The following is a 26209-nucleotide window of genomic DNA, read 5'->3' on the forward strand; positions in this document are numbered from 1 at the left end:
CAGGCTAGCAAAACAGAAAATATTTACTTATTCAAGATGGGGAAAGAAAAGCTTCATTTTCTTCGGTGCTCCTCGAACTAAAATCACATTCATTCCTCAGACACCCGCAGACCAGGGAACACATTGTCCCGAGGAGCGCCGAGGAAGAGAGCACACTGAGCCGGGCCCAGGCACGGCGGGTCCTAGAACGTGCTGCAGGCTGCCTCCTAGTCCGATCTTAGCCCGGGATCTGTTAGAGCCCTCTGCACCCACTCTGCCTCCCCGCGCCCACCACTCAAGGCCCTCCGCACCCTGCTTCACACTCCACTCTCCCTTCCTATCACTCCAGCCTAAAAAGAAGTATGTGTGGTAAGGGTGGAGACCGGCGGTGGGGAGAAGGGTGCTGAGGAAGAGAGGAACTTTCAGAAGTTACAGGATTACTGTACTGTGGCTCAGTGATTCAAAGAAAATGGGCAGAGGGCTGGGACCACGTTATAGACAGAAGCAAACCAGCCCTACAGAAGCACAGTCGTCAGAACACAAGGGAGCCTACGGCAGGGTCTAGCTCCACGAAAGCAGAAGCAGGTCGCTCATACTGAACCCACTGTGAAAACTAAACAAGATATGAACGAGCCAAGTGTTCAGAAAGAGTTTGGTGCTAGACATAACACCCAAGAGGAATGGAAGGGAGTGGGATATGGTAACAATGAAAGAGTAACACAAACCCACTACGAAGCGAAGCAAAATGAAAAGATCAAAAAGGAAATTCCTCCCACAGATAACTTTCACATTTAAAACGTAACTCGTGTCCTAATTAAGTGCGCTAGGCGGCTGCTTGGACTTCACCCCCTTCTCCCCACAATCATCCCACACCAGCCACACCAGCCCCTGTCCGGCGTGCCTCCAACCTGCCGAGCACACTGCTGCCTTCAGAGCCCCCGTGCCTGTTCTCCCATCTCTCACAGGATGGACATTCCCCCCAACAGAGCCATGTGGCTTGCTCCCACCTGTGTCAAATCTCTCCCCAAATTCCCGGAAGGGGAGACCTTCCCTGACCACACTGTATACATGAGCAACTCCCAACCTAGTCCAGCGCCCCCTAGTCCCCTTCTCCTGGGCCTTAACTCTTCCCCCATGGCACTTCAACGACACAGTCTGTATTTGTCTACCACAATCATCTAAAATCTGACTATTTCAGTAACTCCCAAAATGTGGTCCAGGGAACTCCCAAGGAGTTGCTGATTCACTTTTATGGAGTCCATGCGGTCAAAATCATGCATGGATAGAAGACCCATTTGATATACAAGACAGACCAAAGAATTTACTACAGCAGAGTATAAAAAGTTCACTGAGGAGATTACAGGTTTCACACTTGCAACTACCCTTCAAGAAAATGTCAGATGGGCAGTTTAGTAGTCTAGTGTCAAATACCCACAGTTATCCAAAAAAGGCCAGCTTTCCTTCATATACTTCATTCAAAACATCCTCTTACAAGAGACTGAATGCAGAAACAGATTTGACAATCCAGTGGTCTTTTCTATTAATCCAGATATTAAAGAGATTGGGAAAAATTTAAAACCATGTCACTTTTATCACTAATAAAGTTTTTTGAACTGGGAAAATAGCTATTGTTACAAAAATATTTTATGTTCATATGTAATTGATTTTCATGAATATTTTAGTATATTTTTAGTTTTAATTTCTACTATGGTACACTGGTAATAACAACAACCCAGATAAACTACACCTCTTCAAGTCTTCGATAATTTTTTCAGAGTGTCAAGTGAGTCAAGGAGTGAGAAATGCTGGTCTGTTTGGTCCACTGCTGTTGAAGGACCTGGAAGAGCGCTAGCATTTACCCTCCAATGACATGGTCACATGAATGATCTATTTTAACCTCTTAAATCTCCAAAATAAGAAGTGATCAGCATTGCCAGTCACATGCTCATTCCCAATGTCTCACCGCCACACAAACCCTGCATTCCACACGCCCTGGCAAACAAGGCAGCTCAATTTTCCAAACAGGAATTAAAACTGGGGCAACAGAGATAAAGATCTTTATTACCTCAGCTAAATGAATCATCCTCCTGTAATTAAGACTTACTTAAAGATTTAAGACTTTAATGCACACAAAGGATAGATACCAAGTTGTACAAATTGGCATTGAGAGAGAGCATGATTTTAAGGGATTTACTTGCAATCGTGTCATTAGACCCACAGAAATTCGTGCTAAGGCAGTAAAAGTGAAATGTTTAGGGGTGAGTATGTAAATTATGGAACCTGGCAGGCTTTGTTTCCCCTTAATAAGATCTATTAAAATCTCAAATCTAAATACTTGGGTTGAACAAAAGACAATTAGATGGATTTTTAAAGTGTGCTCAGGTTTCTTTCTTTCTTTTTTTTTTTTTTTAGATTTATTTGAGAGAGCAGAGTGAGTAAGAGAGAACACAAGTGGAGCGGGCAGTGGCAGAGGGAGAGGCAGAAGCAGGCTCCTGAGCAGGGAGTCGAACGTGGGGCTCGATCTCAGGACCCTGGGATCATGAACTGAGCCGAAGGCAGACACTGAACCACCCAGGTGCCCCACTGTGTTCAGATCTCTAATAAATATTTATATGGATCTTACTGCTGGAACAAGATGTTGAATAATCCGGTATAAGTGTTCTGTGAAGGTACTATTCCGTGGGCAACCACTCAAGTTAACTGTGAATTTTCCCAGTGGAAGAACATCTCTTCTTGTATACCTAGAATAAAAAGATACCAACCAGTACGATATTCAGGTTATTTCCTCATTTCCAACGAAAAGCAACCAAAGATTAGCACAATATTGTCATTAAAAATAAAGCAAATTACTCTGAAATAACAGCAATAAAAATAACAGCCAGTACTCATACATGGGTACTGTTCGTGGTGCTGTTGGGACTGTTCAGAGTGCTTAATGTCTCATTTGATTTCCAGACTCTCTGAGGCAGGTCAGCAGGACGTAGGAAAGCTGGATCTGAACGTACAGGGTTTGCCTCGAAAGTCTGTGCACTCAACCATTATGTACTGCGGTCTGAAGTCCTAGCCAAGGAAAGATGTGGAGTACAAAGACGCTGACTGCAGTGTCGTATGTAATAGAGGAAAACTAGGAAACCTAGCATTTAAAGAACTAGGACAACAGTCTACGATGAAATGCCATGCAGCCATTAAAAAGTTCATGAAGAATTACAAAGGAAGAATATTTAAGATATATGAAATGATAAAAACAAGATCGATGTTTATAGAGTACAATGGAGATTTGTGCAGGGATGTTCATATATGTAAACAAAAAAAGACGAAATGAACATGAGCCAAATGTGCTAATGGAGATCATCTCTAAGTGGGTGAGATCACAGACGATTTCCAGTTTCTTTATGCTCCTGGAACTCGTTGAAAACACGCGTTACTTCTGAAATCAGGAAGCGGAGACCTGCAGTGGGGTGGAAAGGAGGTGAGCAACTCTGCATACAAGTTAGATGTGTGCACGCCGGGCCTTGCAGAGCCTTGGGATGTATAAATAGAGATTTCAGAATGCAAAAATAATGAAATAGCTCATTTTACTCATCAGCCAGGTTCTTTGACTGTGGCTCTTCTATTTAAGGGAGACATAAACAAAAGGTTAAATGTGAAACAAAAAAGGTGGACAAAGGAATCTGTGATTTCGTGTAACACTTGTCACACTGAACAAATAAAAACCATCTGATGATGAAGCTAATAAACTCTAACACAGAGTTACCTGAGCAACCTTCCTGCTCTTTTCCACTTTCAACAGCACCCCCACCTGCCCTGCCTGCCACCGGGAACACAGCACTTACACTGTAGAGATGAGATGCAGTATCAGGTACTCAGCGGCCAAGCTGTCTCCCAGAAGGGCATGTGTGAGGAACCCCAGCAGCTCTGCTCGGACAGGAGACAATTCAGACATGAAACCTGAAACGACTGGAGAAGGGAGACCACATTCAGAACACACATACCAGCTCGTCCCGAGTGTCTCAGGCTCAGAAGGAAAAAAAAAACCCAAAAAAACCCAAGTGGAACCTAGCACTAAAGTCAGTAGACAACAAGTGTAGACGCAAATACTGGTCATTAAGTGATGCCAATCTTCAAAATAAGACAGCTTGTAAACTTTTTTTGGCCTCATTTTAATAAAGAGAATTAACATAAAGGAAAATGGGCCCGAGTCACAGCAACTCCTAGAGAAACTTAACCTGCGGCTCGAGGATCTGGCCGGCTCAGCCCCACCGCGAGCACACGGTGCAGACAGCTCCCGCACGCGCAGGGGCTCACGGTCTCTGGCTCCCAAGGCGTTAGCACTTACACTTACAGGTTTTGCTCTCCTCCTTGTTAAGGCAAGCAGGCAGTAAAGGATTGATGTGCTGCAACTTCTGGGCTAACACCACATGAATTCTTGGCACTAATGATGCAGGAGGGCTGTGCACTCTCTGCTCCTCGGCTGTGTCTGCGCATTCCATCGGATCCAGCAGTGAAGAGGCGTCCCTACGGAGACAGGAGGGAACCTCAATTCCCAGACACGCCTCTGAGAAGGAGAATTCAAGCCAAGAGTGGTTCCACCGTACAACTCCTTAAAGAATGGAAAATGGGAGACGCCTGGCTGGCTCAGATGGTTAAGCGTCTGCCTTCGGCTCAGGTCACGATCTCAGGGTCCTGGGATCGAGCCCCGCATTGGGCTCCCTCTCCCATCCCCCTGCTGTGTTCCCTCTCTCGCTGTGTCTCTCGCTGTCAAATAAATAAAATCTTAAAAAAAAAAAAAAAAGACCGGAAAATGGCTCCTTTCTCAATTGTCAGGTCACACAGATCTCAGGCAAGTTACGTCATACAAGGACATGTATGTGTTTTTCAAGAAAAAGAACACTTCTACTGAGTATGCTGTAACTGCAATTAATGGGATAGAACACATCACTGATAAAGAATATCTGTGTTTTGAAATCACCTTATCAGCTGAAACATGTAATACTTCATAGCATGCCTCAAAAACTGGGGTCTTTTTCTGAAAAGCCATTAGGTATCTATTATTCAGTGTGGGGATCCATTCATCTCTTATCTTGCTAATTGTTTTTCCTAAATTTTATTCCTCCACGACACCTCCCTCGGATAGTGAGTAGTCAAGCAGTGAAAAGGTGTGAGCTTTTCAGATTTGCTAAATAAATTAGCAGACAATGGATTTATCGTGATACAACTGAAACAATCACTAAAATGCGTTTAGAACTTCAGACTTGACAGGCTGCTCTACAGTCACCCATTCACACGGCTCCCCTCCTTACACACAAGGACGGCGACAACCTTTATGTGGTCTGGACCACATGTTGGGCAGCGTCCTTTACTGTGCACACGCCAATTCAGTACGCCTCACCTACCCTGGTCTCCAATGAGGAAACCAAGGCCCTGCGGAAGTCACATGGCCAGTAAATGGCCACACCAGCTTGGCACCCTGAGCCATCTGGCTCACTCTGTGCACTAAGCAGCTTCAACCAGTGAAGTGACCAAAGCAGGAAAAGCATCATCACCAGAAACAGCCAAGACAAGCAATTTGCTATACTATTATTAAGGAATGCTATTTAAATTTCTTTAGAGTTGTTTAAAATTTTTGTCCCCCCTCCTTTATTTTTAATAGTGAAAAGTGAGTTATATCTTATAGGGAAACCAAGATGAATATCCAATACTCAACAAGAAAACTGTGTAGGGGTATATGACTCCATTCTTTTGGCAAGCTCAAAACAAAATAAGAAAGAATGAGGAAGATCTGGATTTTCAGGATATATTGTTAAATGTGGAGAGAAAGTGTACAGGAATACATGTATCATGCTTTTATATAACAAACAGGAATAAAACATACACGTGTCTACTTATTTTTACAAAAAATACAGGAAAGATGAAAGCAGAAAACAGGTTGGTTCCCTATGGAGGATGAGTGGGAACAGGGCAGGGGGGATGACACCCCTACATTCTTTGTGTATATTTGTGATTTGGGCAACAATGTCAATGTTTTCTATACTTAAAAAATCAAAACAATAAGGACAGAAGAAAAACTCTGAAGTGAAATGCAATGGAAACAAATGAGCTAACTACATAAAATGAATAATGAGCAAAAGAACCAAAGGGGAAGAAAACTCACCCCAGTAACTTTAGACATAGCACTCTGACTATACACCTCATTCTAAAATAAAAAGAAGTGGACACCAGGTTTGTTTTTTGCAGTGGTATGGATTACCAATTCTGAAGTTACCTTCTCTGCACTGTGGAATATATTGAGAATAATGAGAGTCAAGCTTCTTTCTGTTAGAAGAGGAGTTACAAACATGGGAAGGGAGAAGGGAGAGCATCTGCGTGCAGAATTAGAACTAGAAACACTGTGAACACACAGTTCTGATAGAGACACTTGAAAATACATGAAGATATATGTGTGTGGGTATATAAATGTGCATTTACTTGTATGCATACAGTGTATGTATATATGTATTTCCTAGTCCTGTCCACTAAAAGGGAATAAAAGCAATACCAATCCTGGTACCAATGAGCACACAAGCACTCAGATCTTGACTTTTAAATAAAATCCCTCACTAAAAGAAACTGATACTCCTTAGAAAAATGGCTGATACTGCAGCTGGAGCATGGGAAGGACAAGATGAGGTTGAAACAGCATAACGTGTCAGAAAAGATACGTTAAAAATGGGAAGGTTATGTCAGCAAGGACCCAGAGCCTGCTTACAATGACTCCCACTAGCCAAATGAGAAAATTTGAATCTCAAGCACCAGACTAACATCCACACTGATATAAACAAATTACTTAAATAAACAAATGAGAAGGAAAATCTCTCTTCTAACAGAATGGCAATAAACAGGTGTAGAAGGAATGATTGAAATAGAAAATCCCCATCTAGTAATAACTGAGTCAAGAATCATCAATGGAGAAGGGCACCTGGGTGGTGCAGTCGGTTGAGCGTCCGACTCTTGGTTTCAGCTCAGGTTGTGATCTCAGGGTTGTGACATCGAGCCCCCTATCGAGCTCCATGCTCAGTGCAGTCTGCTTGCGATTCTCTCTCCCTCTCCCTCTGGCCCTCCCACTCATGCTCACTCTAAAACCTTTAAAAAAAAAAAAACACAAAAAAACCATCATCAATGGATATTAAAATAAGTGGATGAGGGACACGTGGGTGGCTCAGTTAGTTAAGTGTCTGCCTTTGGCTCAGGTCATGATCCCAGGGTCCTGGGATTGAGCCCAACCCTGGGCTCCTTGCTCAGCAGGGAGCCTGCTTCTCCCTCTTCCTCTGCCTGCCACTCCCCCTGCTTGTGCACGTGCACACTCGCTGACAAATAAAATAAAATTAAAAAAAAATAAGTTGATGAAAGTTAAGATGAGTAACTGGATATTAATGTAGTCTCCAAGTATCTCCTTCCAAATTACTTATTACAAAGTGAAAAACAGTAACTTTATAGGACAGAAACTTGGCAGATGCCACCTTAACCAAACAATCAAAATTAACATCACCAGTAATGAGGCACAATGACTTCATGTGCCTCCTGATATGACAGCCTGAATCTAATCAGGAGGAAACATGACACTAATCCAAACTGAAATATTCCACAAAATGACTGGATGTACTCTTCAAAGGTGTCAAAGCGCTCTGCCATGTGAGGACACCGGAAGACCGCCATCTGCAAACCAGGAAATGGGCCCTCACAAGCACCAGATCTGTCAGCACCTTACTCTTGGACTTCCCAGCCTCCAGAACTGTGAGAAACGAATTTCTGTTAAGTTAAAAAAAAGGTGTCAAGTTCAGTAAAGACAAAAGTTGAGGACTGTTCCAGGTTAGTGGAACATGTGACCCCATGGATCCTGGATCAGGGAAAAAGAAGGAAGAAAAAAAAAAAAAAAAACACCAGAAGGAACAAGACTGAGATAACTGGTAAAATTAAGTATGGACTGTGGGTTAGTGTACTATGTATTTATGGCAAAGTTCCTAATTTTGATAGCTGTACTCTGTGTAAGAGAAAGTCTTTGTTCTTAGGAAATATGGACTCAAGGGGTGCCTGGGAGGCTCAGTCGTTAAGCGTCTGCCTTCTGCTCAGGTCATGATCCCAGGGTCCTGGGATCGAGCCCCACATCAGGCTCCCTGCTCTGCAGGAAGCCTGCTTCTCCCATTCCCGCTCCCCCTGCTTGTGTTCCCTCTCTCGCTATGTCTCTGTCAAATAAATAAATAAAACCTTTAAAAAAAAAAAAAAGGAAATATGGACTCGAGTATTTAGGGGATAATGTACGCAACTTACTCTCATTTCAGATAAACACATACGTATATAAAAATGTGCCTATGTAAGAGCACAAGTGAATGACAGAGCAAATGGGGCGTTAAGTGTTAACGGGTAAGTCTGGGTAAAGGGAGAAAGTTCTTTATAACTATCCTCCAGCTTTTCTGCAAGTTTGAAATTGTATCAAAATAAAGTTACCCAAAAAAGAACAGACTCACCTTTCATCATTATTCAGTATACTTAGCACAGGATCCACAGATAGGACACCATATAACTCAAGAACATCATTGACTTTGAAACAATCCCAGTCTTCATAGACCTGATAGGAGATCATAAGAAATCACATTGTTAGGACTAAATAACACCAAAAAAATCTAAAATATTAGTTTTAAGGTTAAAGTAATAATATCTTAGATTTTTGGGTCAGGAAATGGACCTTAAAGCAACTCTTTTATTTCATAAATTGAAACCAAGAGAGGTAAAATACTTGCCTGAAGTCATTCTCCTAGTTAGCAATTAACAACTAAAACACAGGACTCCTGACTCCCATACCAAGGTCTGTGGTCAATACACCACATTACTTCGAAGAAAAGGTTTTCCCAAAGGATGATGGTCAACTAACATTAGAGACACACGTTACTGGGCACTTGGGTGGCTCAGCTGGTTAAGCATCTGCCTTTGGCTCAGGTCATGATCCCAGGATTCTGGATGGAGTCCCACGCTGGGCTCCTTGCTCAGCGGGGAGTCTGCCTCTCCCTTCTCCCTCTGCCTCTGCCCCTCCCTCCGCTCGTGCTCACGCTCTCTCTCTTCCTCTCTCAAATTAATGAAAAATTAAATCTTAAAAAAAAAAAAAGAAAAACCTGCATTACCTCAAAATCTATTAAGTACACACAGAGAAGGGGAAAAAAAACCAGGATTACTAAGGATTACTAACTTTGGACTTATTCACCAACTATGCACCATTAGGAGGATTAACACAAAACTCAGGCCATGAGGGTTTTCACAATAAAACTTTCAAAGTTGTCTGTCTTTGATGGACTCTAGTAACTATCAAAGCCTCCTCGGGGTGAGACTGAACTGAAGCATGGCAGGAAACTGTCCTCACTCTGGTCTCTGTGGTAAAGAACTGAAGGGCCATTTAAGTTAAAACCACAAAATAAAAGAATGGAAATTCTCAATGATCATTTCTGAAACTTATATTGCTTGTTTCACCTATCAGGATCAAAAAAACAAGGTAAGCAAGATAGAACAAACTACCAACAGATTTTTTGCCTTCTATTTTATTTTAAATACAAATGAGAAATGGATTTTGATGAGAGAGCAATGTTGAAAATGTTAGATATTGTTGGAAGCTGGAAATGACATAGGAAGTACACATGAATTAAAAAACTGTACCACTTCTGTTTTCAAAATATTCTTCAGATTTTTTTTGAAGTGAGCTCTACACTCAACATATGGGGCTCAAACTCACAACCCCGAGATCAAGAGTCACAGGCTCCACTGAATGAGCCAGCCAGGCGCCCCATATTCTTCAATTCAAGAATGCCATGGTAGGCAGAACATGGCCTCTCAAAGACGTCCACATCCTAACCCCTGCAATCTGTGAATGTTACTTTACAAGCAAAAAGGGATGTATGTAAATTCAAGACCCTGAGATGAAGAGATTATCCTGGATTATCTGGTTGGGCCCAATCTAATCACGAAGGTCCTTAAAATCAGAGAATCTTTCCTACCTACAGTCCGAGGGAGAGGTGACTATGAAAACATGCTGGCTTTGAAGATGGAAGAAGGGGCCCCAAGCCAAGGAATGTGAGCACTCGTAGAAGCTGGAAAAGGCAAGAAAACAGATTCTCCCCCAGAGCATCCAGAAAGGAATGCAGCCCTAAGGACACCTTGATTTTATCCTCAGTGAGATCCATGTTGGACTTCTGACCTAAAGCCTGTAAAATGATAAATTTTTGTTGTTTTAAAAGCCACTAAAGTTGTGAATATTTGCTCCAGCAGCCAAAGAAAACAAACACAAATGCTAAGAGTACTCCAGGTTAACTTCCAAGACACATTCCACATCTACGTTAAGGTCAGGTGTATAAAAGGTTTAGTACCTTCACGAGGCATGCAGGGCCCTTCTCCCCTGGCAGTGGAAAATTCAGGTCAAAGGGAGAAGAGAGGTTCAAGAAGTTCAGCTGTTGGCCAGTAGAAGCTTCAGTTTCTAAACGTTTTGGCTCTCCACACCACTGAAGACCACCAACACTCCCTAAATTCAAAGAACAGCACTGTACTTAGTCATTTTTAAGGCTTCCTGGAGAGAAAGAACATTCCTAAAGAGCCTTTCAAGTCTGATATAAATGATGCTTCTGAACTCAAAAATTTCAAGCTGTTATAGTTCTTAAGGAAGTACATACGCTAACAAAGCCTTTGTCTGACCTAAAAGAGAACAAAGATTATAAAGATCTGAAAAATTTAATCATTTCTCCGATACAATAAAATGGCAAAAAACTCCCCCCTTCAAATCTCAAGTGTAAGTATTTTAAAAGTTAATATTTAATACAGTTACTTTGACATCTTTAACCTAAGAAATACATTGTCTACTGATAACAAACCCACCTTGGTAGAACATACTTTTTCTACTTATTACGCAGAATAAAACCATATAGCAATAAATTCATTTACCAAATACTTAGTAACATCCATTGTGTAACTAGGAATCAGACTAGTTGTTGGGGATACAAAGATGATTTTAAAAATGCCCTCTCTCCCTGAAGTGGTCATAGCTTAGGGCTTATAACTAATTAGAATCAACAGATAGTTTGCCACACCATAAAATATTGTTCAGCAATAAGAAGGAATAGACTATTGATACACGCAACAATGGGGATGGATCTCAAGTTTTGCTGAATGAAAAAAGCCAATCCACAAAGTGTACACACTATATGATCCCATTTACGCAACTTACTATTTTGGGGGGGGGGGTTAATGCTAGACCGGAATCTTTTTTTTTTTTTTTTAATAATTGAAGTATACCTGACTATGCAACATTCTTGCAATAAAATAACATTAGTATAGAGATGAAGAATGTATTAGTGTTTGCTAGGGGTTAGGGACTTGTGGGGAGGGGAGAGGCAGGAGAGCAGTGGGCAGGACTCTAAAAGGACAACTCAAAAGATGTAGGCAATAAACTGTTCTGGATCCTGACTGTGGCAGTGGCCCCATGAGTCTACACATGATGACACTGCCCAGAACAAAATATACGCACACAAATAAGTGCATGTAGGAAATGTGAATCTAAGGTCGGTGGGTGGTAGCAATGTCCCATTTCCTAGTTATGATATTCTACTAGAATTATACAATATGTTACCATCAGGGGAAACTTATTTCTTACAGCTACATGTGATCTACACTTATCTCAAAAAAATTTTTTTGAATATATATAGCTTGAAAGATTACCTAGAAACCGACAAACAAGTTATGCTGTAAATAATGCACTCAAATGTACAAAAAACCCTACAGTCTAACATCCAAATAAAAGCAAAAAAGAGGAGAGAGCATCAGTTGCTTAGGTGATAAAAGAATTACCATATATCCTGGATTCTAATGTTACTTATTGTTATGATACACCATTAATTTTAATAAACATTTGGGGGGTGGGTGAAGAAAAAGAACACCCCCACATTTGTATAGATTTACTATAAAACATTCCGATACTAAAAACATTAAAATATGCCTTAGCTCTAAGGAAATATAGTAATATTAACTTATAAAATAGGAAAATATATGGTTAAATGAAATTCATTAGTAATTCTTTGTTTGCCACTCTCAACCCAATCTTACAGATGCCCCCTAACTAGACTGACTTGTTTGACCCCCTCGCCCTTCAACTTGCCCTCTGATGATGGTCCTAAAGAGAAGTAAGTGACTGGACACAAAGGTAGGAATAAAGACAAACTTATCTACCTGCCACAATAAAGACACTCACTGTTCCTAAACACCGTGATTGGTGAAATCAAGAATGAAATATGCCAATTCTGAAACCGTCTCATGCTCTTAGATATTACAACTTTTGATCCCCCTGCGTTAATCAGAATTTATTGGGTTTTCAGCATGTTTCGAGACAAACCACTACAAATGTGCGTAAATAGAACAAACAGAACCATGACTATTCTAAGGGCTCTCTGCTCTGAAGTTGAGGACAAAGTTACCTAGTGCACCACAATTTCATGGTTTTCCTCTATGTTTTCAAACTCAATAAATTAAAGTACCACTATCTTGGGACACCTGGCTGGCTCAGTCAGTTAAGCATCTGCCTTTGGCTCAGGTCATAATCCCAGGGTCAGGCTCCCTGCTTAGCGGGGAGTCTGCTTCTCCCTCTCCCTCTGCCCCTTGTGTGCACGCGTGCACACATTCTCTATGCCTCTCTTGCTCATGAATAAATAAAATCTTTAAAAAAAATAAAAATAAAAAATAAAGTACCACTATCTCAAAAGGAAAATAAAAAAAGCATGTTTTCAGATAAAAAAAAAAACATTTTCAGGATAAAGTACTAGGCTTCCATATTACTTAGGAGCTGAGATAAAAATATAAAAAATGAGAAAAAGACCCTTCTCAACTAACCACCTGAGACTCTTACAAACTAATAGGAAAGCAGACACTTCTCACTAAGAGATGCCTAACTGCTCAGTTATGAAGCACAGTTGACCATAGAGTATTGCAGAAACCCTTAAAACTGTAACAGCGATGAACTTGAATGCAAGGTTGTCAAATCATTGTCAATTCCTAAATCTAGAGCTAAATTACACAACAATTAGTTCTGAAAACGGATCTGAGAGAGGAATGTACAGAAAGCCTGTTGGCACAAACTACCTGCTTGCCTGGCACCTGCATGTTGGTCTTTCTGTTTACTGGGCTGCAGGTCCATATCTTCATCATCTTCGTAACTCCTCTTGTGACGACTGGGAGTGTAGGACGTTGAAGGACTAACTCGAGCTTGGTTTGCATTAACATAGGCGTTAAATGAAAAGTTAAGGAAAATCTGCCATGACTTGAGGAATATACTAATTACAGGGCTAATAAAAGACTATTATTAATAAAAGATAAAAGATTCTAATAAAAAAGGCAATTTGGTTAAAATTAAAACATCCTTTTAAAAGACTGGACTTCCAGTTTTGATCATGAGAGTAGCAGCTTAACCTCATGCCCCCTACCTGTGCTATAAAGAAATTGTACAACTGGACAAAAGACTTAAGCAACTGTTTTCAGTCACTGAACACCGTAAGGGAACATAAGGTTATAATCCTTGAATAAGGAAACACACCGGTAAACTCCACAATCTTCCCAGTTTTCTCTTGGGAACATTTCCTAAACTGCAACAAAGAGAAGTGAAGGCCCTGCCCTTGCTGGGTAGAGAAACTGACCGCACAGTTCAGGGCTACTGAGCAACTGGAAGTTGCAAGACAGTAACAGAGAGGCAAGAGTTGCAGATAAAGACCCAGAAACCTGTGCAGGTTCCATCTGGGTCTCTGGCTGAACATAAAACCATGGATGTACAAGTCCTTGAGGGCTAGCAGGGACCAGCTGCTAGTTGGCTGGGAGTTAAGTGGAGATTCTGGATTTGTACAATACTGGAACTGGACCCTCATGAACATCTTGGGCACTTAGGTGTGACCCAGAAATAGCATATCTCATGAGTAAGGACTACATCCTACAGACCAAGGGCTATTCCATACCCACCTTAAATCCCAAAATCAAGCCATGACGTCAAAGTGATCCACTCAAATCACCTGCCTGTCGGAACAAAATGCCACATTCTTGGAAGACAAAACCAAACTCTACAATGCTGTACATCAGCATACAGGAACACATTACTAGTTATATATGAAGAGGCAAGAAAATATGACTTACAATCAGGATTAAAAATAATCAATAAAAACAAACACAGAGATGACTCTGATATTGGTATTAGCAGACAAGGACACTAAAAAGACAATCTAAAATTCACCATTTTTTTTATATATAGCCTTTATTACGTTGAGGTATGTTCCCTCTAAACCTTAAAATTTACAATTTTAAAAGTCAAGATAGACAAGGTGCACCTGGGGTGGCTCAGTTGGTTAAGCATCTGCCTTTGGCTCAGGTCATGATCCCAGGGTCTGGGATGGAGTCCCCCATCACGCTCCCTGCTCAGCAGGGAGTCTGCTTCTCCCTCTCCCTCTGCCCCTCCCCAATGCTCGTCGTGCTCGCTCTCTCTCTCAAATAAACAGTTAAAATCTTAAAAACAGATAAGAGGAGTCAAAGATGAGGAATGTTAGCAGGGAAATGGGAACAATGAAAAAGAACCAAATGAAAAATCAAAAACTGAAAAATAAGATATCTGAAATGAAAAACAAAACCAAAAAAACCCCAGAATCTCAGTCACCTGGAGGACAGTAACATCTAATGATTATGTGACTGAATCCCCAGAAAATGAGACAATGACAAGAGACTGGGACAGAAAAACATTTGAAGAAATAAAGCTGAAACCTGAAAAATACCAGGCCACAGATCCAAAACTTCAAAAATACCCAAGCAAGATAAACACAAAAATACCCACACCCAGCCACATCACAGTCAAACTGCTGAAAACCACAGAGAGAAAGAGAACATCAGAAGCAGCCGGAGAAAAATCAAAGGTGTTAAACACAAGGATACAGTAAAATGATGGCTACCGTTTCATCAAAAAGCAATGGGGGCCAGGGGCACCTAGGTGGCACAACTAGTTGAGCATCTGATTCTCAATTTCGGCTCAGATCATTATCTCAGGGTCGGGGACTGCAAACAGGAGGGGCGCCTGGGTGGTTCAGTCGTTAAGTGTCTGCCTTCCGCTTGGGTCATGATCCCAGGGTCCTGGGATCGAGCCCTGCCTCGGGCTCCCTGCTTGGCGGGGAGCCTGCTTCTCCCTCTCCCACTCCCCCTGCTTGTGTTACCTCTCTTGCTGTCTCTCTGTCAAATAAATAAATTCTTAAAAAAAAATAAAGCAAACAGGATAATATATTGTGGGCTCTCCAGTTTAAGTACAAATGAAGTGTATGACAACGACAGCACAAAGAATGAGGAGGATGAATGGAAGTAAACTGTTGTAAAGATAAAGGAACAAAGAAGAAATCACAAGGAAAATTAGAAAATATTTTGAGTTGAATGATGGTGAAAACAAGTCAAAGTCTGTGGAATGCAATCAAAGCAGTGATTAGAAAGAAATGTATAGCCTTCAATGATAATACAAGAAAGGGAAGATTTGAAATTAATGATCTGAGCATCCACTTTGAGAAGCCAGAGAAAAATTGAAGCCAAACTAGCATAAAAAAATAAGAGCAAAAGTCAATGATAGAAAACAGAAAATTAAACAGTTGGTTCTTCGACAAACAACCACCAACACTGATCAAGAATAAAAGAAAAATTAATTAACATTACTGGAAATGAAAAGAGATTACTGCTAGATATCCCCCAGACATGAAAAGGAAAACAAGGAAATATTATGAAAAGCTTTGTTACTGACATAAATTCAGTAACTGAGACTAAATGATTTTGAAACAATTCCTTGAAAGATACAACTTATCACAACTGATGCACAGAAAAAACTGTTAAAATACCTAGCTGAAAATCTTCTCACAAAATGCCAGCCCCCACACTGGAAACCCAAATGCTCATCAAGTGGAAAAGATATAAACAAATAAAATCAGCAATAAAAAGGAACGAGCAACTCACACACACACACACACACACACACACACACACACAAGAATGAATCTCAAATGTGTTATGGAGAACAAATATCAGACACAAAAGACTCTGTATGATTCCATTTTTTGGCACACAGAAAAGGTAAAATGAAGCTACAGTGAAAGAAATCAGGACAGTGGTTACAAAAGGAGAGTGAGGTGCCTGGAAAAAGACACAAGGAAACTTTCTGGCACAAGTTCTTTACTTTTACGGGTGTAAATTAAATGGGTGTGCACTTGTCCGCTGAAGTGCACCCTTAAAATCTATGCATCTCAGGTATGTGTGAACTATGCCTAAAAGGATACCAAGATGTTTCAACATCTCTCAAAAGAGCCAACATGTTGTTTTCCCTTAAGAAATGCAGAATTAGTTCTAATTTGAAACTATGTTTTTATTTAATTATGGTGCTCTTTTTTTTAGTACCTTTAAATCCACCTCAATCTTTTTAACAGTATTTCACTATAGGAATGTACCACAATTTTATCATTTCTCAACGATGCATACTTGGGTTGTTTTATAACCTTTCTTGTTTAGGACAAACCAAAAACACTTCATTAAAATAAAGCCAACCTCTGTAAATGAAGAACAATTTTTTTCCAGCTAACTTCATTGGTGTAAAAAGACTTTTTTTTTTTTTTTAAAGATTTTATTTATTTATTTGAGACAGAGAGAATGAGAGAGAGCGAGTACATGAGAGGGGGGAGGGTCAGAGGGAGAAGCAGGCTCCCTGCCGAGCAGGGAGCCTGATGCGGGACTCGATCCAGGGACTCCAGGATCATGACCTGAGCCGAAGGCAGTCGCTTAACCAACTGAGCCACCCAGGCGCCCCAAAAGACTAAGTTTCTAAAACTTCGAAATTTAATTGTGGTTTCTTCAATTAAGAAAATAATCAGGGGGCGCCTGGGTGGCTCAGATGGTTAGGTGTCTGCCTTCGGCTCAGGTCATGATCCCAGGGTCCTGGGATCGAGTCCCACATCGGGCTCCCTGCTCCTTGGGAGCCTGCTTCTCCCTCTGCCTCTCTCTCTCTCTGTGTCTCTTATGAATAAATAAATAAAATCTTAAAAAAAAAAAAGAAAATAATTAGGAACCACTCAACACAGAAGAAACTTCAGATAAAGGATATTTCTTTTACCCATGTAGATTCCCCAGGCACTGGGACACAATAGAAAGTCTGTCTTTCCAAAGTGGTAGTTCGTGGGGAGTTTAAATCAACTTCTTGTTGAGGCTGTGATATATACAAAAAGTATATTTAAAATTTTATTAAGAAAAACAAAAATTTTAATTAGCAAACCACATATTCATGTTATTTACAAAACTATAGTAAATATTTCACGTTAAGAATTAACAAGCAAATACCAAATCCAAACTCATTTTTTAAAAAGGAAAATGGACATAAAATCATTTCACATGCAACCATCAATATACTACTTTCCCTCAAGTCTATAATACACAGCACCCTGTTACAAAATTAAATATTTTAATAAACAGTATACTTTATTAATTTTTTTCAAAGACAAAGCACTGTCTCTTTCATAGACCACATCAGTATCAGCCTATAAAACAGGAACTTAATGAAATATTTATTAGCAGTAACTCTGAAAGGAAATTTGAGTCAGATATTATTCCCTAGAAAAGGAATGTTCCCCATTTCAAATATACTGAGAAAATCCTAAGAGGTAGAAAGAACCCAAGATGTAATATTAAAATATTACTTTAATAAGCATATACTACTTTTAGTACATACATTACAAAAAAAATCTCTTAAAAGTAAAATAAAATGTATATTCCATCTTGTGGGTTGGGGGGGCGGGGGGGAAGAGCCAAGAGACATCAAGTCTCAGCCTGAGCTAATATATACACAAACAGGGCTTTCTATGTGTTTCTTTCTTTCTTTCCAGGCCCAAAGTTTTCCTGGTTTGGTGCTTTTACTTACGATCTTTAGCAACACAATATGAACTCTTGGACTTCAGCAGTGTCACACATGGACAGACTCACCTATTTTCCTATTTCCAGATGCTGAGATTACTAGCCTATGGTGATACTACATTACTGTGTATTGATAGATTAGGCTAATATGACTTAGGGCTCCTCAAACAATGGACACAGTATTTATAAAGTTGACTCATTAGACTTGGCACCACATTTTACTTTGTAGAAACACTCTCAAAGAAAAAAGACATTGGGAGACCTCAAGTTCATTATGTGTTAAGATAAGCAAATCCATCTTTCACAAGTCCCCCTAAATAATTACAGGAACTTATATTTTTGTTTAATATAATCTTCGCAGCAACTTTCCAAATTAGGGCTGTTTTTCTGTCCAGATTGGCCCTGAATTAGAACACTTTATTCAATCAGGCACAGCTTCTATTGTGAATTAAGGTGTGGTATTAGGGCTTATAAATCAATCTCTTGAGGTTTGGGTAAGCGGGAGTCAGACTCCCAGAACGTAAAAAGCCCCAGATAATCTGATTAAACTAAGACTCTGGATCACCAAAGCAGAGAACCAGACCCAGAAGGAAGGTAACTCAAACTAAGGTGCCACCTTTAAACACCTGCCTGATCAATCCCCACCTGTGATACTTGTTTTTCCCCCCAACAATTGACAATTACCATCAGTTTCAGTAGAACCACAGGAAAAACCAATTTTAAAAAATGTAGATATACTGTAGTTCCTCTATAACTGCTTTTCTAATAAGTTTCTACCTCAAGACTATCCCTTTCACAACCATAATTATATCTAGTGTCCTCTGCCTTCTTGCCTCTCCCATTACTGATACGTAAGTTTCCATTACCTCTCTTTATCAAAGAAAGTTTAAATTTATTAAAAACTTTTTTCCTCCTAGGAAAAGGCGGCAGGATTTAATGAAATTTAATTAAGCAAGTGTTAAGCCCTAAGTTAATCTTCCACTTTTACTTTAAAAGAATTTATCATAACCTCTAATTTTGAAAGCAAGTATAGAGACACAAGGAAAAGGAATTAGTTCTGTATTTTACAATACTCCACCTTCTAAGAGATTTTTAAAAGATCGAAAACATACCAGAGAAACTTAAATAAAAGGTAAATAAAACATTTCACATGACTTCTTAGAACTTTACACACAAAATACACTTAAGATCAACCAAAAGAAAATTCACTGCTTAAGAAGAAATTCTTATTAAAATATTTTATATGTCTTAAGGATACATACCCCACACTCTGCTACATCTCTGTATTTTCCAAAATGAAGGACCTATGATCCAAAACAAAGGATAACAGCATCATATATCTGAATCAAAACCACCATAAACAACACAAGGATAAAATTAATACCAATATTTATAAACAGAAAGTTTCATGAAGAAAAGCAATACATACACGTGCTTTTGTGTTTCGGTTAACCGTTTCATAAACTCCCATGTAAAACTCAGGGTCAAACATATCCTGAATCATGCAACGAAACTTCACAAAACTGTTAGGTTTCAAATAATGAAGGGGAACTTCATTCAGTGATGGTACCTCAAAGGAAAACAAGTCAATAAAACACTCTTATCTGTAAAACGTGAAGCACATATACAGAGACTGTATATCCAGAACCACCCCCCAACACACACATACACACACCAAGCCCCATTAGGAAGCCAGTGATCTCAACAGTCAACACAACAAAAGTGCTAAGCACAAAAGTATTTTTTATGTTCTTCCAAGTTTGTATCATGACATCTGACTCTAACGTAAAAGGATGCTCTTCCTTAAGAATACTTCTCAAGTAGCAGAAAGTCATTTGCTTTGTTGAGCTCTTCTCTTAAAACTAGTACATGCCAATTCTCCTTAAATGAAGGGAATAGAACAAAGATATCTGGGACTCTCACAACTTCTGATGGGGGGGGGGGGGTCTTAGAAAGTAACATGGTCAATTACTGCCACCTAGAGGCACCAACAAGAAGCACTGAATTGCTTGAATTTAAATTTCAGTCGGAAGAGGGCAAAATCTTTCAATACATATGCACTTAAAGCAGAAGACAGTACACATTAACGTATATAGTTTTAAATTTTAGTGCTCGCTTCAGAAGCACATATACTAAAATTTTATGTGGATTACGACTCTACTGCGAGAAACTGAAAGTCGGCCCAACCCTCTCCCCTGCAAACAGCAATAAACTTACCCATTTAGGAGCGTTATTTTCCTTCAGCTTTTCCTTAAAATATTCAATTACTTTCTTCTCCCAGTCAGAATTAACTCCATTTTGGGCTGAAAGAAAAATATACTTTTCAGAGCTAAAGGGACACGGCCTAACAACAGACTAGGGTCAGGTGACATTCTAGAGGCACGCCGCCGCACTGGGCCCTCAGGAAGCCGCCCTGCTAAGAGGGGGTGCGTATTACGATGCAGGGCAGCGCTGCCCTCGTGCATGCTCTCAGAAGCCAGCAAACCTAGTTGAGAATACCCACAGAATGAGATATGAAGCCACTTGGACAAAGCGCAATGCTCTTTGAAAACATTTTTATACAGATTTTTTTTTTCTTTATAACTACCCTGAAATGAAAAGGTGCTCTAAAAAAATTTTTTTTCAATTTGGGAATAATTTCAAACTTTCAAAAAAATCAAATGAATAGTACAAAGAATACCTGTATCTTTGCTCCATGTGCTTTATCTAGTCCCTCATATATACATTTTCCTGACCCATTTGAGATTGTTACACACATCATATACTTTTGCCTTTAAGTATTTCAATGCCTGTTTCCTAAGAACAAAGAGGTTATCTTACATAACAGTACTGTAACCAAGCTCAGGAAATTCAAAACTGATACCATACTTTTTATCTAACCTATCACCATATTCCACCACTATCCCTGACTGCACTTCTTCCTCTTTAGTACAGGAACCAGTCTGGGATCACACATTGCTCTTAGCTATCATGTCTCTTTAACCTCCTTTAATCTGGAACAGTCCCTCAATCTTTATCTGTTTTATGACATATTTAAGAGGAAAACAAAACCTGTAAAAAACAAATATGAGGAATGCTCCTCACTTTGGGTTTGTCTGATGTTCACTTATGATTAGACTGCAGTTGTGCACTATCAGTCAGGCTGTTCCCTTAGTGATGCTGCATCCTTGTAATGGTACCATCTAGAGACACCATGTCCACCTTCTCCTCACTATGATGTTCACTTTTTTTTTTAAAGAATTTTATTTATTTATTTGACAGAGAGAGCGAGACAGCGAGAGAGGGAACACAAGCAGGAGGAGTGGGAGAGGGAGAAGCAGGCTTCCCGCGGAGCAGGGAGCCCAATGCAGGGCTCCATCCCAGGACCCTGGGGCCATGACCTGAGCTGAAGGCAGACGCTTAATGACTGAGCCACCCAGGCACCCCTGATGATGTTCACTTTAATCACCCAGTCAAAATGATAGCCAGTCTCTCGACAGTACAGTTACTTTTTCCCCCTTTGCAACTATTAAGTAATCTGAAGACACTTCAAGACATGCAAAAATTTTTATGGATCTTGCCCCAATCCTCAGATTTAGAATCCATTGACAACTCTTACAATGATAACTGCAAAATGATGAGAGAGGTGTTTTTAATGTCATGTTAAAGATAAGAAAACTGGGGCACCTGGCTGGCTCAGCTGGTAGAGCATATGACTCTTAATCTCAGGGCTGTAAATTCAAGCTGCACGTTGGGTGGATAGATTACTTAAAAATAAAACCTTAAAAAAAAAAAGGTAAGAAAACCAAGGCTTTGGGGAAAAAAATTACGGGAATTGGCCAAGACCAAAGTAAATTACTGCCAGAATTAGGAATACCTATTTTGGGAGAACCAGCAAACCACATCGCTAGCCAATACTTCCACCATTCATATTCATCACTAGGTGCTACGTAGATGTGAAGTAAAGCAATTGTCTCTATTTGTTACAGAGCTGATTGTTAGAAATACTCATAAAATCCCACTAACACCATGCTTATTAGCAGGGCTTCCAAACACTTTTACATAATTGAGCAAGGTCTAGTTCTGAAAATGGAGGAGGGAAATAAACTCCTCAGGTGATTCTGATGTGGAATGAGGGTTAAATTCACCAGTAAACTGGTCCTCAAAGTGTGTTTCCTTGACCACCAGCATTAGAATCACCTGAGTAGGTGTTAAAATGCAAATTTTTCAGCCCATCACAGACATAGCGAATCAGATTTTCTGGAGGTGAGGCCTAGCAATTCATGTTTTAAAATGCCTAGTAAGTGGCTTTGCAGTGCCAGTCCCTTTCCGCTGGCCGTCCCCTCCCCTGGGAGCAGCCATGGCACCTAGCCAGAACGGCATGACCCCGAAGCCCCACTTGCACAAGGACTGGCAACGGTGCATGGCCCCATAGTTCAACCAGCCAGCACGGAAGATCCACAGATCCACCTGGGCCCTGTCTGGACCCCGGGGCACAGTGAGGTGCCCCACCGTGAGGCATTACACCGAAGTGCAAGCTGGCAGGGGCTTCAGCTCAAAAGAGTTATGAGTGACTGGCGTCCACAAGAAGGTGGCACAGACCACCGCGATCTCAGTGGATCCAAGAAGGCGGAACAAGTCCGCAGAGTTCCTGCAGGCTCGCACGCAGCGCTACAGAGTACTACCCCAAGCCCATCCTCTTCCCAGGAAGCCCCTGGCCCCCAAGAAGGGAGACAGCTCTGCTGAAGACCTCAAACTGGCTACCCAGCTGACAGGACCAGTCACGCCCACATGGAATGTCCACGAGAAGGAGAAAGCCGGAGTCACAATGGAGGAGGAGGACTGCAAGCGTTTGGCCAGTGTTCACATGGCCCGTGCCCATGCTCAGCTCTGGTGCCCGGGCAAGCAAAAAGGGCCAAGGAAGCCGCAGAACAGGATGCTGAGAAGAAAAAATAAAGTGCCACTGGCAAATTGTGATAAAAATAGTATAAAGACATAAAATGCCCTCTAAGTGATTCTGACGCACATTAAAGTTTGAGAACCACTATTATACTAGATGAGTGCCAATAAATGATTACTGAATTAGATCAAAAGAAAAAAAGAATGGGTGTTTTTGCTTCCACTGAAAATGGGTATTAAAGAAAAGGCTGATACACAGTCACAACAGCACATCAACACTGCTATTGTGACTGCATCTGTGTAAGGAACATGAACACGCTTGGGGGTGCTGGTGGGTTGGCTGGCCGGCTCAGCTGGTGGGGCATGCGACTTTGATCTCAGGGTGGTGAGTTCAAACCTCACACTGGGTGCAGAGAAAGAAAGAAAAGAAGGAGGAAAGAGAAAGGAAAGGGAGGGAAGGGGAGGGAAAGGGAAAAGAAAAGGAAAGGAAAAGGAAAGAAAGAAAAGTAAAAACAAACAAACATGATCATGCCACCTAACAGCTGCTGAAGCTCCATTAGAGAGTGACTGGGAGGCAGTAAGGTACGTGTATACAGACAGGATTTTCCTAAGGCCATCTTACAAATATCTGGTACTGCTAGACAATTAAAGGATTCAACAGATAATAATAAAAAAAAAAATCAAGCATGCAATAACTGTCCATTATTTATTAAGCCTACAGTGTGTCCGGCACTCCACTAGGTTCAGTAAGGTTATCAAGAGCTGAAGAACTTAAAGCAAAGAAAAGTGGTGAACAGAGAGTAACAGCCAAAAGCAAAGAAGAGAAACGAATGCAGGTCAAATAATCTCAGAGAGGGCTTCTGATGGAGGTGGTACTTCAGCCAGGCCTTGAAAGGGCGGCAGACTTGAAACATGCTGAGGTATAAGGAATTAGCGTATTCCAGACATAAATCAAGGACAAGGATGGCACTACCAGATATTCAAGTACACAGAACACTCAGTGCCGGAAGCTGCATGTGGCCCCTAGGACTAAGTCCTGTCTTGAAATTAAGCCATTCCAGAGAAAAACAGAGAAGCAGATTCCTGTAGACATGGTTTAATTATTTGGCTTAATTGAGAGCCTGACCTAACCCACTCATGCATTCGATTACCTAAGATAATGTATTCATCATTTTGAGTTTAAGTAGGACCAAGTTGGGTCACTTGCAACCAAGAATCCTGCTTATTAGCACACATATATCACTTTATCACATTTGCTATGAATTCTTGGCCATCTGAATTTGAGCACCACTGCTCTCAATCTTGATCTAGTTTAAGAGTCAAGGGAACTGAGGAAGAAAAAAATACACAGGCTCTCACCAACAGTGTATAAGCTTCTAGTTGGTTCTACCTCACCAGTACTTGATCTTGTCAATCTTTTTAATCCTAGTCATTCTGCTGGATACATACTGGCATGTCACTGTGGTCTTAATATGCATTTCCCTAATGACACTGTACACCTTTCATGTTTATTGACCATTTCAATAAATTCTTTTGTGAAGTGCTTATTCACAATTTTGCCCATTTTTTAAAAACGGGTTTGTTGTGGCATCAATGATTACACTAATTTTTTGTATATTCTAGACATAAGTCTTAAGTCAGATATATATGTAGGGCACATTATTTTCTGCTAATCTGTATTTTTAGTACTCTTTTTCATTTTGATGAAGTCCAATTTGCCAAGTTTTTCTTTCAGTTACAGACCCCAAGGTCATGAAGATATTCTCCTAGGTTTTTTATTTTCCACATTTAGGTCTGTAACTGACACCAAATTAATCTTTTTGTTTATATTGTGACATAGGGGTCAAGGCTCATTTTTTTCCAAAAAGATCCACTTGTTCCAGAATTAAAAGGCTTTCTTTCTAGCATTGAATTGCTTTGGCACTTGTGTCAAAAAAATCAACTCACTGTACTTACGTTAGCCTATTTCTACATTCTCTATGATGTTACACTGATCTATTTGTCTATCTTATGCCGTCTTAATACTACAGTCATACTGTCTTAACCACTATGGCTTGATCTTAAGTCTTAAAATCAAGTACTTATGTATTTCAAGTTTGTCTTGATTATCTTAACAAAACTAAGTCTTCTATTCTGTGAATTCTCCCATGGGAGAGAGAATAAAGGGACCTACACACGGATTCCTCCAGACTCCATCTGTCTCTTCTTCCCTTATGATCCAGCTGTGTCTTTACTATGCTGCTGTTATAAATCTTAGCCTTGAATACAAATATATACGGAGTCACAGTAAGTCCTTTAGTGAATCTCTAAAGATAGAAGTGATCCTGGGAATCCCAACACACGAGTATATTAATGGTTCGTTTCGTTTAATTGCTGAATAGTATTCCATGGTATAGCTGAATGACAATTTGTTTCTCCATTTAGTCGTTGAAGGACATTTGAATTGTCTCCAGGTTTAACAACTATGAACAAAACAAATAGAAACATTTGTGTACAGGTTTTTGTGAGAACATAAGCTTTCATTTCTCTAGGTAAAAGCCTAGGAATGGGACACTTGGGCATATGATAAATGAATGATTTAATTTTTAAGATTCTGCTTTCCAGATTCTGTTTTCCAGAATGGCTGTACCATTTTGCATTCTCACCAGCAACATACTAGACATCCAGCTGTTTTTATCCTTGCCAGAATTTGGTACTGTCAGTGTTTTCCAATTTTAGCTGTTCTAATAGGTGTGTAATATCTCATCATGGTTCAAATTTGCATTTCCCTAGTGGCTAATGATGCTGAATTAGGTAAGCATCTATTTAATGTTGGCTCTTTTTGCAACTGGGTTAATTACCATCTGCTTTCTTTATATATTCTGGATACAAGTCTTCTCAATTACATTCTTCTAGTCAACAGCTTATCTTTCCATTCTCCTAAAAGTAGTTTTTGCAGAACGAAAGTTTTTAGTTTTGATGATTATCGAAGTTTTGTTTTATGCATGTCTAAAAACTCATTGCCAAACCCTGAGTGACAAAGATCTTCTGTTTACTTCTATAACTTTTATGTTTATAGTCTTAGGTTTTATACTTAGATCTGTGACCCATGTTGAGTTAATTTTTGTATAAGGCATGAGATTTTGGGTTAAAGTCCATATTTTTGCAAATAGTATCTAATTGTTCCAATATCTTTGTTGAAAATATTCTTTTCCATTGAATTACCTTTGTACTCTGTCAAACAATGAGGGCAACAAGGATGAACCTTACAAACATTATGCTAAAATAATCTAGACACAAAAGGATAAATATTATAGGATTCCACTTACATGAGGTACTAAGAATCAGCAAATTCATAGAAATGAAAATTAGAACAGAGGCTCTTAGGGGGACAGGGGAATGAGGGGGAATTGGC

At 40.1% G+C, this 26209-nt stretch overlaps 1 protein-coding gene and 1 pseudogene across 2 annotated transcripts in view; one reads left to right on the forward strand and one right to left on the reverse strand.

Moving 5' to 3' along the window:
- Nucleotides 1–26209, reverse strand: part of MCMBP (minichromosome maintenance complex binding protein) — a 46534-nt gene that overhangs the window by 8132 nt on the left and 12193 nt on the right. Inside the window, exons 2-11 of one of the 2 annotated variants that reach the window (XM_035030329.1) lie at nt 20155–20240; nt 19367–19507; nt 19200–19241; nt 17135–17236; nt 13120–13264; nt 10365–10516; nt 8481–8581; nt 4322–4494; nt 3813–3936; nt 2603–2720 (exon numbers count right to left, since the gene is read on the reverse strand). In XM_035030329.1, the coding sequence (XP_034886220.1) occupies nt 2603–2720; nt 3813–3936; nt 4322–4494; nt 8481–8581; nt 10365–10516; nt 13120–13264; nt 17135–17236; nt 19200–19241; nt 19367–19507; nt 20155–20240 (1184 nt within the window). Of the gene's footprint in view, nt 1–2602; nt 2721–3812; nt 3937–4315; nt 4495–8480; nt 8582–10364; nt 10517–13119; nt 13265–17134; nt 17237–19199; nt 19242–19366; nt 19508–20154; nt 20241–26209 lie in introns of both variants that reach the window. The other variant, XM_035030325.1, reaches the window with a different exon arrangement.
- Nucleotides 22277–22872, forward strand: LOC118027123 (annotated as a pseudogene).

This window comes from Mirounga leonina, unplaced genomic scaffold, assembly GCF_011800145.1.
Source record: "Mirounga leonina isolate KUSES-001 unplaced genomic scaffold, KU_Mleo_1.0 Mir_114, whole genome shotgun sequence".
In the NCBI taxonomy this organism is placed as follows: Eukaryota; Metazoa; Chordata; class Mammalia; order Carnivora; family Phocidae; genus Mirounga; species Mirounga leonina.